The 16,696-nt window shown below is 42.7% G+C and overlaps 1 protein-coding gene across 1 annotated transcript in view; it reads left to right on the top strand.

The window, feature by feature from the left end:
• Positions 1–16,696, top strand: part of TRAPPC3 (trafficking protein particle complex subunit 3) — a 31,032-nt gene that overhangs the window by 2,771 nt on the left and 11,565 nt on the right. Inside the window, exon 2 of the mRNA XM_082244298.1 lies at positions 6,916–7,013. Within this exon, the coding sequence (XP_082100424.1) occupies positions 6,916–7,013 (98 nt within the window). The remainder of the gene's footprint in view (positions 1–6,915; positions 7,014–16,696) is intronic.

Raw genomic sequence — 16,696 nt, forward strand, 5'->3', positions numbered from 1 at the left:
GTAATGTTTCTTTTTAAAGTTTAGCAATATCTAACCTCAATATGTACATCTGCAGGTTGTAACTGATGCTGTTGAGAAGTCAAAAAAGAACACTGCAAAAACATGTACAGTACAGGGGTGTTCTCTCCTTTATGGAATAACTGCCTCTTGAAATCCACTACAGCCTGTGTCCTCATGCTTTTATGGGAGGCGGAGCATCCATCAATCAAGATGTGACATCTCACCCACTATGTTCTTTTCTTTTTAGTTACTGGGCATGGGGGTTGAGGGAGGGACTGAGCTGTCATTTAGGATCCTTTATACACACCCAAATGTGTGATGTTAATACCATGTGACCTGAATAGCTCAGCTAAAACCAGGAAATGTCCTCTCCAGCTGTAGAGACCAAACAGCATGTGCAGCTGAACTACACTTACTGTGCTTATCTGAACGTGCTAAGAGTAAATGTGCAGGAGGGGAAGGATCTGTGCATACAAGATCACACAGCCTTTTTACACAATGCAGAGGATTAATTAATCACTTAAGTTACTCAGTGAGTATAACAAACATAATATTCTGCATCTACAGAAAGATTTTACTGTTATGGGTTTAGTAAAACTTTAAGTTCCCAAGTGTGATCTGTGGTGGATCACTTTTTGGAAGGGGGGTGACAGGAGCTGAGGAGGGGTTTTGTCACCCACACCATTGTGCCACAACCTCATGCATAGCAGCCCCTTGCATTTAAATAGATTAGAAATATTCCACAAATACCATTTATGGAAAAGTATGGAGGAATATTTTATCTTGGAAGACCACAAATAGGCACAATTGTTCCTTTGGTTCTTGAATTCCTCCATGAGCAAAACCTTAAATTTGCAGTCGGTACCCTCAAAATACAGGCAGCCGCTTGGTCTCATTTTTTGGAAGTAGCAGAAGAGCCTTTAGCCAAGAAAGAGGACATCCTGGTGGGACATTTCAACAGTTCTTTTAGAAGAACCCTTTAAACATTTAGAAGTTTGTTCTTTAAAAATGTTGATACTAAAAACAGTGCTTTTGGTTTCTCTGGTCTTGGCTAGGAGGATTAGTGAGATACAAGCTTTTTCGATTTCTGAGCCTTACTGTACTATCCTGCCAGAGAAAATAATCTTATCATTGGATCCTGGTTTTCCTACAGAATTTTACTGAGATTTTCACAGATCGCAAATCGCAAGTCATAATACACTCCTTTGGGGGAAACTCCCAAATCTGCCAACATTTATATTGTTGAACTGTGTCTCTATTGTACTTTTGAAGATACATGCCACGAATTGGAGAACAACTACAAGAGCAAACAAAAAAAAAATGTGGCACCACTAGACTAATAGAACATTTCACACCAGCTCACTGTGTTGGTGTGGTCTCCACAGCCGAACCTTAAACTCGAAAAAATAGATTAGGGGCGGTGTCATGTGGGTGTTTTTTTTTTTTTTTTTTTTTTTTTTTTTTTTTTTACAACATTGTCATGTTTTTAACCACTTCTGGACTGGAAGATTTTCCTGTTTAATGACCAGGCCCTATTTTGCAATTCGGCACTGCGTGACTTTAACAGACAATTGCCCAGTCGTGCGACGCTGTACCCAAATAAAATTGATGTCCTTTTTTCCCCACAAACAGAGCTTTCTTTTGATGGTATTTGATCACCTGTACGATTTTTTTTTTTCCCCCAAAATCTTTTTTAACATTTTAGGCCAATTTGTTTTCTGCTACATATTTTTGGTTAAAAAAATTGCAATAAGCGTATTTTGATTGATTTGTGCAAAAGTTATTGCATCTATTAACTACGGGAAAGATTAAAGTGGAGTGCCGCCCTAAAATTTTACTTCGGTCCATCTTCTTGCTCCGGGTCACCTGAAAAACACATGGATAATTGCATTTTTTTTTTTTTTTACTTACCTTGTTTTAGAAGAAAATATACTTACCTTACTTCCTCTCCCTGCCACGGCCCGTCGTCACTTCCTGGCTTGCAATGATTCCTGGGAGCTGAACGTCATCGCTCCCAGGAATCAATGCCCCTGCATTGGCCCCGACGTCAGTTCCGGTGCAGGCGCCATCATACCTTGCTAAACAGCTTCTGGGCATGCCCAGAAGCTGTGCAGGGATAAAGCTGCAGCTCTGGAAGTGACGGCGGGGCCGGTGCAGTGCATCGTGGGACCGAAGAGGACGGAAGAGGCCGCAGAAGAGGATCATGCTGGCTTCAGCTGCCCACACCTGAGATGGCAGCGCTGGAGAAGAAATTTTTAAGGTAAGTATTTCTTCTAAAAGGTAAGTGCGACCCGGGACAGTTCAGAGGCTATCCATTGTGGAATACACTAACCCTGACTGACTCGGGGGTATTTCTATGTATTTTTTTTTAGGTTTTAGGTGGCGGTGATTGCGATTTCTTTTTTTTTTGGCGGGACTGCGACATTGCGGCGGACAGATCGGACCACTAAATGTCAGGGGTCTGATCTGTCTGCCGCAATGTTGCAGTCCCGCAAAAAAAATAGCAGATCGCCGCCATTACTCATTAAAAAAACAAAAATGACATAAATCTTTCCCTTAGTTAGTAAACGCAATAACTTTTGCGCAAACCAATCAAAATACGCTTTTTGCGTTTTTTTTTTTTTTTTTTTACCAAACATATGTAGCAGAAAACAAATTGGCCTAAAATGTTAACGAATTTTAATTTTTACATTTTTTGGGAATTTCATAAAAAAAAAAAATGTGAACAATATTGTTGTTTTTGCAAAATTGTAGCTCTTTTTTTGTTTATAGCGCATGATCAAAAAATCGTACAGATGATCAAATACCACCAAAAGAAAGCTCTGTTTGTGGGAAAAAAAGGATGTCAATTTCATTTGGGTAATATATATATATATATATACTAAAAAAAACAACGTTTTTGACACTTTTGGGAGTGCCAGAGACATTACTACAGTAATCAGTGCTATAAATATGCACTGTTACTGTAATAATGGTACTGCCAGGCAAGGGGTTAATACTTTTGGTGATCAAGGGTTTAAATGTAAACCTAGGGGAGTGATTCTAACTGTGGGGGGGGGGGGGGAAGAGTGTTGGGCGTTTGAAATTATCATAGAGACATGCAATCCTATATAGCAGGATCACATAGCCTCTGTGATCATTGAAGGCAGAAGGACGGACGGCTGTGTTTACATCGCCTCCTAGCTCTTCCCAGGCAAGTGACGTACCGATATGTGACCTTGCCTTGGAGAGCCAGTCTGCTGACGTTTTATATAAAGTAAGCGGTCGGCAAGTGGTTAATGTACAGATGGAGGAATACAGTGTGTTTTGCAATTAACATTTTTTTAACCAATAATGCTCAAATTGACTTCTTAAGCCATGTGTGTCTCCTTTAGGCAGTTACTGTATGTTTGGTGCCAAACTCTCCTTATTTTGGTTTCCCCATTTTTTTCCAGTTGGTAAACAACTCCCAGCATGTTTGTTTTCTGAATAAAAAATGGGGATGAAGGGGGAAAAAATAGAATTGCAAAATGGATGCATTGTGCAATAGATTAAGCGTATCAGGTTCGATCACTAACCCAATCAACAGGTTTCAGAGCACTCTCCACAAGGGCGATGGCCATATCTTGGGCGGAATAGGTAGCTGCATCTCTGAGCCAGATCTGCAAAGCTGCTACTTTACTTTCTTTCTTTCTTTCTTTCTTTCTTTCTTTCTTTCTTTCTTTCTTTCTTTCTTTCTTTCTTTCTTTCTTTCTTTCTTTCTTTCTTTCTTTCTTTCTTTCTTTCTTTCTTTCTTTCTTTCTTTCTTTCTTTCTTTCTTTCTTTCTTTCTTTCTTTCTTTCTTTCTTTCTTTCTTTCTTTCTTTCTTTCTCTGGTAAAAAAGTTTGTTTTTAAGGACCACTTACTGACTCGAATAGTACCAGCTGATTTGCGAAAGGCAAACGTGGTATCAGTATTCAAAAAGCGCTTGAGACCCATCTCTTAAATCTACAGTCCAGTCAGGCTGACATCAGTAGTATGTAAACTATTGGGAAAAAAAGCTAGAGAGACCATATCTATGCATTTGATCATGAGAATAGTAACTGTAATAGTAATTGTAGTAACTTAAATTTATGAGGAACCAGTCTTGCCAAAGAAACCCCTTAACATTCTTTGAGATGGTGAGCTGTATTTTGAATAGAGGAAGGCCTGTGGATGTCGTTTATCTAGAGTTTGAGAACAAGGATTTGTTGTATGGGCACTTCAGTGGAATACAGCAGGCTTTAAGTGAGGCACTGCACCTCGGCAGCACTAGAGAAAAGAAGCTGCTCTGAAAGTGATAAAGATAAAAAGACAAGGCGCCTCTAAGTTCAGTAGGCTCTGAATATTTATTGTGTTAAAAGTATAAAAGCACTCGCATATAATAAATGTGACATGGGCATAGCAAAGATCCATCTGGAGTCTTCCGATCCGCTGTGCTATGTTGTTGCAATGCAGACGTCTGGTGATGCGCTTCCTGTAGGTGCGTCCTTTCGTGTCTGTCTTTTTATCTGTATCTAGAGTTCGCCAAGGCATTTAATACACTACCTTATAAATGTTTAATTCACAAATTAGGGTCTTTTTGCATAGATGAGGTGATACAGTATGTACCTGGATAGAACACTAGTTGCAGGACCATGTCCAGCGGATGATGATAAATGGTGTATTTTCATAATGGTCAGGAGTTGTGAGCGGTGGTCTTCAGGGCTCTGTTTCAGTACTAGTTTTGTTAAACTTTTTTTATAAAGCAGATCTGGGCAAAATTGTGGCTCCAGGACCACGTCTTGTCTTTAGCTCTCCCTATCAGGCCCTTAATGCACCCACTGTTAGCATGCCACTTTCCTTAATGGTGGGGGGGGGGGGGTTTGATAAGCTGTTCCACTTGTTAGGCTCTGCAGCCCAAATTAAAAATGCTATGACGTGTGAACAGCCCCCGTTCCGCTGTTATTGTTATAGCTTGGTTGGGTGGCTGCAGGGCAGTAAAACCGCAGCTCAGCCACCTGTTTTTACCACCCCCTGACTACCTATCTAAAAGAGATCTCATGAGCAGTTGTAGCTATTACTCTTAGTGCCAGGTGTTTGTTTTCTATTGGTTTACATATTTACAGACCTTCCCTGATCCAAAATTAATATTGACAATAATTAAGTTTGGCTCTCCACAACAGTCCCAGTTTATCATGTGCCCCCTTGATGAAATGAATTGCCCACCTCGTTATAAACGAAATAGATTTTGAAATAGTTCAATCTGTTTGCTTAAGAGAGACCACTACTGTCAATCATAGTTTATTAAATATTGGTCCCCTTGCAAGATGCATGATTGGAAAGGGGTGGTGGGGGGCCTCATTTGACCACACTATCCTAGCAATGAGACTAGCTAGAAATATGGGACAATTTTACATGCACTTTGTTGCGTTTTGCATAGTGAGAGAAATACTTTAATCTCTTGGCAGGTTTAGGCAGTAATATTCTGTTGTGCTTTTTTCATCTCTCATTGCTGCTACTGGCAGATAGTGGTCTTCGATACTAGACCTGTATCGCCTAACTATATTTCTTTTCCCTTCTCTCCATCTGCCTACTGCATTCATTCTGTAGTATTGGTATTTGCCATTCATTTCACCTGCTGCATCTCTGCATCTCATGGTATGTTTCTAAAAACACTTTCATTTAGTATTTTAGCATATTTGTGATTGGCTGCATCTGTGAAATTGATGCAGCTCCTTACCATTAAAATATACACTATCTCCAAGTTTCCTGCAGCCATTCTAATGGCATAAGTGTTTTATGATATTGAAAGCACTGTAAAATGTAAAGCTTCCCTGAGAAATGCTGTGGAAACATGGCTAATACAACCTGCAGTACTGGAATGTGTCCTTGTTCCACCTGTTTCCTTCTTACAATAAACCTGTGCTTTTGCAAAGGGATATTAAACTCCTTTTATAGAAGTTTGGTCGTGGCTGAGGATTGGAGTACTTTAGACAAATTTTCACCATAATCATAATTTACATTTTGAATGGATTACAGCCTATTAGAATGGTCAGGAGTTAACAATTTCACCTTTCATTTCAACAAATGTTAAGGCCACAATTTGTTTGCCAGGTAGAGGATGCCTATAGCTCAACCCCAGACATAAATTTTTGTTTTCGATTGGAGTGGAGAGGGTCAGAACCTCAATCAGCTTCTAAATATCGTCTGGGCCCTGTTTATATTTTCACTTGCTTCCCATTTTGTCTGACATTCATCACCTGGAAGTGAGGGAAGATCTCTCCAGTGAGGACAACCACAGTAATAAAAAACCTGATGGTTCTAACCCTTTCCCACTCTACTGTAAACATTTATTTCATTGCTCTCTGTTACTCCTTAATGTTTACCCACTTCCTGTACCGTCTGAAATATAAATGAGAATTTTTCTCAGACTGGAGTAAAAAATTGGCAAAAGCTCCAAACTCCTATTCAAAACGTAAGAAAAAAAAATGTAGCTGGTGTTGGGTGAATGGGTTGTTAAGTATTTGCTTTGTCAACTTTTTTCATTGTCCTCCACAATTAACAGTTTTGCAGGGTAAAGTTTCTTACACTGCTATGTATAGTGATTTCCTCTTATTTTTTACATGCATGTGAAGGTTTTTTTTTTTCCTTATTCATAACATTTGTTTTCCCCTGTTTGTGGCAACTACTACATGCTTAATTTGTGCATGTTAGATATTTTTATTGTTTTAAACCAGGCGGTAATGAAGAGCAGTTTCTAGCTCTTGTATACAATCACGCATTAGCTTATATTTTTAAACTTTACTAGAGCATTGTGAACGGGGTTATTTGGGTCTTATGCTATGGACAAGGAAGGCTTTCCTTGAGGTTTTGTGCATCAGAATGACGTCATAGAATTAATTTCTTGCTGCTAATTATCAGTCTCGTTCCTTCCAGAACTCCGAGCTCTTCAATCTAACTTATGGATCCCTTGTTGCACAGCTGTGTAAGGACTATGAAAATGATGAAGATGTCAATAAGCAACTGGAGAAAATGTAAGTGTTTGCAGTTTGATTTCTTGTGTTTTTGATGTTTTGCACTTGTGTAATTTCAATTAGAACTCCAAGCAAATGGCTAAATACATTGTTAAAAAAATGTGATGCCTACTTCCTACTACCATAGGAAGCCATTACCTATTGTGGCACAACTGCAGGCTCGATCCTGAGCCACACTGCATCTATAGACTCAGACAATGAGGCTCGGCCCTGCCGCCACTTCCTGACTGACAGCAGCAGAAGCCAATGTCTCCCACTTCTCTCAGCAAAGCATGTGAGAGCAGGGAGAAGAGGAGAGAGCTGCTACAGACGGGCACAGATTGGACTCTGGCAAGTCTAAGGGGGCGATACACTTACTTTTTTTTACAAGATAATTTTTAAAATTTTTGTAATATTTTTTTTTTTTTTACAATTTTTTTAGGAGCCCCGTTTGCGGGGCTTTGGTGAATATCAGGTGTCCAAACAGACCTCTGATGTTCCACCTTTGAAACACAGCTTTCCATCTCCTTCTTTGAAGCCTCAGCTGCACAGAATAAATGGATAGGAATAGCTCTGTACAGAGCTTCCCATTCATTCACATACTGAAGCATTCAGGGTTCGTACGGTCATTAAAAACCTGGAAAAGTTATGGAATTCTGAGATGACACTTTCCAGGCCTGGAAAGGTCATGGAAAAGTACGATTTTACAAATGTTTTGGAAAAGTCATGGAAATCTGGGGAGGAGCGGGGGGGGGGGGGGAGCGGCGGGCAGCGGCGGGGGGAGCGGATGCTTAAAACTTTTTTATTGCAAATTAATGTATAATTATTTTATTTTATGCTTGTGCACATTTCCGGGTCCGCAGCAGCCGAGGAGTAGATCATACACCAAGCACCAATCGCTGGCAGCGGGGAGGGCCGGGCCGCGGTTTGCCTGGATGTGACTGGCCAGCAGCAGCAAACCAATCACAGGCGGCGGAAGCGTCACTGGAGGGCGGGCCGCATGAACGTGATGATGACGCGGAAGGGGGCGGTAACCGTTTCAGTTACCGCACCCCCGCGTCATCACGTTCATTCGGCCGGCCCGCTCTCCAGTGACGCTTCCGCTGCCTGTGATTGGTTTGCTGCTGCTGGCCAGTCACATACAGGCAAACCGCGGCCCGGCCCTCCCCGCTGCCTGTCATTGGTGCGCGATCATTTCCTCGGCTGCTGCTGGCCAGTGACCGACCGTAGGGCAAACTGCGAGCACCTACTGTACCAGTCCTACGGGAATGTTAAAAATAAATGTAAATAAATAATTAAGCATCCAACCCTGAGTCGCCTTAGTTTCTGTGAGAACTCTTTTCTGCCTCATGGGACTGTTAGGTTCGGCCTAAGAATAGTAAGCGCCGCATTTTTTCCAGCTGCACCTTCATAACTCACTGCCACCTGAACAGTTTTATTTGGGCAAGCAGGAGCACCACTGTTCTTTCTCCCAAAAGTAAGTGCCGCATTTGTGCACCATCAGATCTGTGCCATCCATACCAGTCTGCCTGCACCTCATGACTGTTGCTTGGGCCTAAAAGATTGCTGTGCTGCATTTTGTGCATCTGACTGTCTGTGCCATCCATACCAGTCTGCCTGCACCTCATGACTGTCGCTTGGGCCTTAAAAGATTACTGTGCTGCATTTTGTGCATCTCACTGTCTGTGCCATCCATACCAGTCCGCCTGCACCTCATGACTGTCGCTTGGGCCTTAAAAGATTACTGTGCTGCATTTTGTGCATCTCACTGTCTGTGCCATCCATACCAGTCCGCCTGCACCTTATGACTGTCGCTTGGGCCTTAAAAGATTACTGTGCTGCATTTTGGGTGTGCTGGGTGTGACACATGCTGGGTGTGACATAGATTTTCTTCTTATTTAACACGTATACATAGACATTTCATGAAACATTAGGTCATGAATATTTACGTGAAGTCATGGAAAAGTCATGGAAAAGTCATGGAATTTCATTGGTGAAAATGTGTATGAACCCTGATTTGTAAACACAGTTTACTATGTTTCAGTTATGAATAGACAGTCAGTGATCGGTATGGATCACTGACTCTCCATTCAGAAAAGGCTTCATCCTGATGGATCCCCTGCAGCGGCCGGTGGGAGAAGGTAGGGGAGAACCTTGCAAAGCTGGGTGGGGGGGGGGGGGGGGGCCAGGAAAAAGCATAGGGGTACTGAAGAGCACATGTCGGGGGGGGGGGGGTTATAGAAAGAAGCTGCATAGGAGGAGCTGTGGGGGTAGCTGTGTATAAAGGAACCAATCTCTTCATTCCCCAACCCTGCTTCTCCTCCTTTCCCTCCTACAGGTATTTAGTGTCTGGAGGAGGAAAATGGAGAAATGGGTTCCTCTATATTAGTGTTTCTCAATCTTTTCCCAGTCAGGGCACCCTTGAAAGTATTTTAAGTCTGGAGGCCCCCCAGTCTAAGACGTGGTTAATATTACTCCGGGTCACGGAATACGTGCAAAATTCTGCGTGTTTCTGGTGCCCAGACAAACAGGCAGGGGTTTCATTCATTCTTAATGGTACCCCTACACATTGGCAAATATGCATTTGTGGTGGAGCACAATTAAAGAAAAAAAATAGATAAGGGAATTTTTCCCTGTGTTTCTGTGGGGGCAGCCCACTGAAATTTGCTGCCTATACGCAGTACACAGATGTGAACCAAGGGCTTGCTCACATGTGCGGTTAATGGGGGGTGGTAAAACCACACACTTTAACTGTGTTTTTTACCACCACTAACTGTTCACCCTGTAGTTGCAGAGGCAGATGGAGTGGACACATGCTGTGTCTGGTCCTCTTTCACATAAAAGTTGTCCCAGCGATAGATTTACCGCAGCGATCACTTTTATGGGCAGTGGGAGAAGGGGGTCTCCTGCCGCTTCCTGGTCATTTCTCCCGCTCCCGGAGCCGTCGATAGCGGGGAAAACGATCCGGTCCGTTGTTCCAGCCAATGCCTGCAGCTGCAGGCATTATTTAGACATCCCTGCTCAAAGCCCATACAAAGAATTTCCATGTATGTTCAGCTTCTCTATGAAATGTTAACTGAATGCTGCACAATAACAGGTTATCAAATTGTGGCATGTGATGCAATAAAAATATGACCACTTTTAGGAAACTGACATGGTGGGCGGGCCTGCTGGGTTATTCTAAAATATTTTAGCACCTCTACCGCCTGTCCACTTAATCCTTGTGATTGAGTGAGGAGAGAGATCAGTGATCAGGAAGGTCTAAACCAGCGGTTCTCAAGCTGTGGGTCGCAACGCCTTTTCACCATCGGAAAACACATATTTCTAATGGTCTTAGGAAACGAGACACCGCTCCTCTATCAGTCTCCAGGCAGGTCCGCCCACATGCAGATATGCCCACATACGAGTACCTGGCGTGATGACATCGCGCCAACCCCATCACATACACCCTGTACAAAAACAGGGTATGTGACAGGGTTGGCAACATAATGTACTTATGCGGACCAGTCACACGTGTGGAGAGCAGCTACTGTGTAGAAAGCAGCAGTATTGGAGGTAAAAACGACACTTCGTGAATTATAATTACTGGGTAAATGTAAAATCATGTATTGTAAAATAATCATCAACTACTGCAAAAAAAAAAAAATATCTGTACCATGGGAACTTAATCTGGATGCTGATCAGTCTTTTTATGTTCAGCTGTGGTTTATGTGAGTACTGTCCCCTTGTCATAGTAACAGGTATGTAAAAAAAAACAAAAACAACACAGAAAATGGTAAATCATAGAAAGCTTTAATGAACCGTATTGACTGAACTATGCCATGTATCATCTATTGTATTATTAAAGCTATTGCTCTAATAATCTATAATTACATATTGTTTTGTGGTTAATCACTATGCTTTAATTACGGTATGTTCAATTTGTAACATTGAAAATACATCCTGCATATCAGATATCTACATTACGATTCATAACACATGAGGAACTGTATTAAAGGGTCGCGGCATTAGGAAGGTTGAGAATCACTGCTCTAAACCAAAACCAGAAGCTCTGAAGTCATCGTCGTTTTGGCTTTATTCATCTCAGAGAAGCATTCCCAACCGCTTGTAATGATCCTGGGCTCCCTGTTGGAACAGGAGAATTTGGGAATGATGGTGGGAAGGGGGTGCTCCCTTCCGAGCCCTGTAAAAGTGATCAGATGTTTGAACTGCTCGGAATGCTTTAACCGGAAAGCCCATCGCCAGCACTTGTAAATGATAGCATGCAGCCATGATCCTGATAAAACCACTTGTTCCTGAGGATGAGTGTGTGTGTGTGTGTGTATATGTATATGTGTATTAGGGCTGCGCATCTTCACTTACCTCACGATTCGATTACGATTATTAGGGCAGCGATTCGATACTATTCGATTCCGCGATGCCTCACGATTACTGCCCAATGCCCATGCCCAGCCCATAGTGCACTGCAAACATATAGGAGGTCTCCTAAGGGATGTGATAAATACATGGTGGTGTATAGAGGTGTCCTCGTGGTTGTGATAAATACATGGCGGTCTATGGAGGTCTCCTCAGGGATATCCGGGATGTGATATATACATGGCAGTGTATGGGGGTCTCCTCAGGGATATCCGGGATGTGATATATACATAGCGGTGTATGGGGGTCTCCTCAGGGATATTCAGGATGTGATGTATACATGGCGGTGTATGGAGGTCTCCTCAGGGATGTGATATATACATGGTGGTGTTACACCACCATGTATATATCGCATCCCTGAGGAGACCTTCATACACCACCATGTATATATCACATCCCTGTGGAGACCCCCATACACCACCATGTATATATCACATCCCTGAGGAGACCCCCATGCACCACCATGTATATATCACATCCCTGAGGAGACCCCCATACACCACTATGTATATATCACATCCCTGATATCCCTGAGGAGACCTCCATACACTGCCATGTATATATCGCATCCCTGAGAAGACCCCCATACACTGGTGTATGGAGGTCTCCTCAGGGATATCAGGGATGTGATATATATTATATACATGGCATTGGATAGGGGTCTCCTCAGGGATATCCGGGTTGGAGAATCTGCGGTGCTGTGACCTAAACGGATAGTCCGGCTCCCCCTCTCCCTCAGTGTGCTCCCCTCATCTGGCTCTGCCACTCCCCCCTGGCAGTGTCCTGTTAACAACATTTGTAATAGTATGAAGACTTAGATTAGTACCTGATCACTGATGATGAGAGTCACTGCAGATGCCTGAGCCAAGGAGGACTGGGAGTTGGGGTCCAGGACGCTGACTCGGGGTCTCCCTCTGCCCACAGAGGCCTGTGTGAGGAGGATGGACATGGACACTTGCTGGAGGACGGTCAGGAGTCAGGACATACACTCGCTGGAGGAGGAGGACGACCAGCACGCATGTGGGAGCTGGGGATGTTTGCTCTGACAGACACTCAAGTCTCCCGCAGCAGACTGAGTGTCTTGAGAGTAAAGATGACAGTCCTCACGTGCCCGATCCCGCCAGGAAGCCGACACTGCACTCCGGTAATCACAGGCAGTGAGACATTTCCCAATCTGTGCAGCTGCTGATCGGGAAGTGTCTCACTGCATGTGATAAGCGGAGTGCAATGTCAGCTTACTGGAGGGATCAGGCATGTGTAAAGTGTAAACGTGAACACTGCACACCGTAGTCCATCTCATTCTCTCCTCTCCAACAGTCAGGGACACTCACTCCTCATGTCTCCTCTTGCAGCGACGCCGGGCTACTGGGGATGACGTCAGCGAGAGGCGGGAAAAGAGGGCGCGGCTACGAATTTTAAAGAGCCATCGCTGTGCGGAGAGGGAGGGGGCGGCGCTTCATGACGTCATTAGAACATCGATTAAAGCCGGTCGCAGCATTGATGCAGAATCGCGAAGGGTCGAATCGCGATGCATCGATCTTTCGATTATATTCAGCAGCCCTAATGTGTGTATATGTGTGTATATGTGTGTGTATATGTGTGTGTGTGTGTGTATATATATATATATATATATATATATATATATATATATATATATATATATATATATATATATATATATATATATATATATATATATATATATATATATATATATGAAACCCTGTGTCTGCAGACCACTACTGCATTGTAAATCTCTGAAATACCCAAGTCTGTTGTGACCATGCGTATTACAAACTATTCCCAAAAATAAGAATAAATGTGAATAGATTGTGTTTTCAAATAAACATGGTGGCAGCTGTTGGGTTGGGGAAAAGGTTAATGACGTAGTTAGCAAACCCTGGTGTCCATCACTTTCAGTCTGCTTGCACTTGGATTGTGATCCAGCGAACTAGAAAATCTCTCTGTCTGGTGAGGCTGAGAAGATAATCATCATCCTCCTCATATAATGGTGGCAGAACTGTAAGAGCTGACCTGCCATATTCCACATATTGGTGTCAGTGGCTGGGATTCAACAATACTCTTTGTCAAACCTGGAATTTATTTAGCTGCTTTAAACCAAAAGTTCAGTTGGACTTTTAAGTATAGGTTGCCTTCAGTTAAACTGTCATGTCACTGGATTAGACGATCCAGAGCCCTAGATGCTCTGCCAAAACTTATACCTGAATAAACTACACTTTTTTGAATATTATCTCTGTTGCCAAGTCCTGTGGTGTGCACCTGTTTACAGATTGTTTGGCTGTTTACAGATTGTTTGGACAGCCACTATATTTTCCTGTAAATGTTAAAGCGGAGTTCCACCCTGGATTTTTTTTTTTTTTTTTTTTTTAATACCCCCGGGACAGTCAGGGCTAGTGCATTCCACAATGGCTAGCCTCTGATCTGTCCCGGGTTGCACTTACCTGTTAGGACAAATACTTACCTTGCAAACGTCTTGTCCAGCGCTGCCATCTCAGATGTGGGCAGCTTGAAGCCAGCGCGTCCTCTTCGGCGTCTTCTTCCGCCTTCTTTGGTCCCACGATGCTCTGCGCCGGCCCCGACGTCACTTCCGGGTCGCGCGCGTCATCCCTCCACAGCTTCTGGGCATGCCCAGAAGCTGTTTAGAAGGGGATGACGCGCGCGACCCGGAACTGACGTCGGGGGCCGGTGCAGGCGCAATGATTCCTGGGAGCTATGACGTCCAGCTCCCAGGAATCATTGCAGAGCCAGGAAGTGACGACGGGCCGCGGCCGAGGAAGGAGGAAGAAGGAAGTAAGGTAAGTATATTTTCTTCGCTACGAGGTAAGTAAAAAAAAAAAAAATATGCGATTTATCCATTTCTTTTTCAGGTGACCCGGAGTGAGAAGATGGAGGTAAGTATAAAAATAGGGTGGAACTCCACTTTAAGCTTGACTCTTCCCCCTCCAGCACCGAAGCCGGTAAAATTTGCTCACACAATGAAGAACCAATAGGGAGGCGTGGGAATCAAGACCAGTGATGGCTTTTACATATACAGTGCCTTGCAAAAGTATTCACCCCTTGACTTTTTACCTATTTTGTTACATTACAGCCTTAAGTTCAATGTTTTGTTAATCTGAATTTTATGTGATGGATCAGAACACAATAGTCTAAGTTGGTGAAGTGAAATGAGAAAAATATATACATAAAACTATTTTTTAGAAATATTCACCCCCTTTAAGCCCATAAAAAGCTCTGGTGCAACCATTTACCTTCAGAAGTCACATAATTCGTGAAAGGATGTCATCCTGTGTGCAGTCTAAGTGTCACATGATCTGTCCTTACATATACACACCTTTTTTGAAAGGCCCCAGGGGCTGCAACACCTAAGCAAGAGGCGCCACTAACCAAACACTGCCATGAAGACCAAGGAACTCTCCAAACAAGTAAGGGTCAATGTTGTTGAAGTACAAGTCAGGGTTAGGTTAAAAAAAAAAAATATCCAAATCTTTGATGATCCCCAGGAGCACCATCAAATCTATCTTAACCAAATAGAAAGAACATGGCAAGCAAGCCTGCCAAGAGACTGCCGTCCACCAAAACTCACGGACTGGGCAAGGAGGGCATTAGAGAGGCAGCACAGAGACCTAAGGTAACCCTGGAGGAGCTGCAGAGTTCCATAGCAGAGACTGGAGTATCTGTACATAGGAGGACAAAAAGCCATACACTCCATAGAGTTGGGCTTTATGGCAGAGTGGCCAGAAGAAAGCTATTACTTGCAGCAAAAAACAAAATGGCACGTTTTTGAGTTTGCGAAAAGGCATGTGGGAGACTCCCAAAATGTATGGAGGAAGGTGCTCTGGTCTGATGAGACTAAAATTTTACTTTTTGGCCATCAAAGAAAACGCTATGTCTGACGCAAACCCAACACATCACATCACCCAAAGAATACCATCCCCACAGTGAAACATTGTGGTGACAGCATCATGCTGTGGGGATGTTTTTCAGCAGCCAAGACTGAGAAACTGGTCAGAGTTGAGGGAAAGATGGATGGTGCTAGGACAGAGGTTCACCTTCCAGCTAGACAATGACCCCAATCACACTGCTAAAGCAAAACTTTAGTGGTTTAAGGGGAAACATGTAAATGTGTTGGAAAGGCCCAGTCAAAGCAAGACCTCAATCCAATTTGAAAATCTGTTTTAGACTTAAAGATTGCGGTTTACAAGCGCAAACCATCCAATTTGAAGGAGCTGCTGCAGTTTTGCAAGGAGGAACGGGAAAAAATCCCAGTGGTAAGATGTGGCAAGCTCATAGAGACTTATCCAAAGTGACTTGGAGCTGTGATTGCTGCAAAAGGTGGCTCTGCAAAGTATTGACTTTAGGGGGGTGAATAGTTAGGCACATTGACTTTTTCTATTATTTTGTCCTATTTGTTGTTTGCTTCACAATAAAAAAAAAATCAAAGTTGTGGGCTTGTTCTGTAAATGAAATGATGCAAATCCTCAAACAATCCATGTTAATACCAGGTTGTGAGGCCACAAAACACAAAAAATGCCAGGGGGTGAATACTTTTGCAAGGCACTGTAATTTTGGCTGCCTGTAGATCTTCTGATAATTTGGACATGTATTTTAACTGAACGTGACCTCTACTTATGTATTTCATCATTTGTGCAGTTTTTTGGCAGGTTTACTTTTCATATTGTGGTTTTCGGAGTACCCCATTTTTTTTATTTGTTCAAGTATAGCTCTTTTTTAATAGTGTTCTTTTACCAGGCTTCTCACTTATTAGTGTGCCTTTATAATCTTTTTCCTCCAAAATGTTTTGCTAGAAATGAGTTGACGTCTTGCTCAGCCAGTGAAACCAGTGTTGTAATTGGTTGTGCTAGATATTTGAGTTTGAGAACATATATTTGTCACATCTGCATTCTGTCTGTGAAAGAGTTTGTGTATAAATACTTAAATGAACAAGATTTGTAGTTAAGAAGACATGTTCAGTCTGGCATTTTCTTTGTGGAAGTACATCAGGTGCAGAAACCGTGTGAAACTTTCTGTTATGCTGAAGTAGTTGTCCTAAAATACCCAGGAAACCGAAAAAAAAAGAAAAGCAAAAAGCAGACGTAACCACAGAAGCCTAAAAGGAGGGACTGTGGTAATTCCCCCAGAAGCATTTACGGGTCAAGACATTCTATCTAAACGATGCCTCTCCTTTCAGTCTTGCCAAGCTGAGATTAACTGCCCATGCTAAAGCAACTTTCAAACAAATCGCTGCTGTCAAGTTTTCTAAAAGAAAA

The sequence above is a fragment of the Pelophylax lessonae genome, assembly GCF_965119305.1.
Source record: "Pelophylax lessonae genome assembly, chromosome: 2".
NCBI classification, from domain to species: domain Eukaryota; kingdom Metazoa; phylum Chordata; class Amphibia; order Anura; family Ranidae; genus Pelophylax; species Pelophylax lessonae.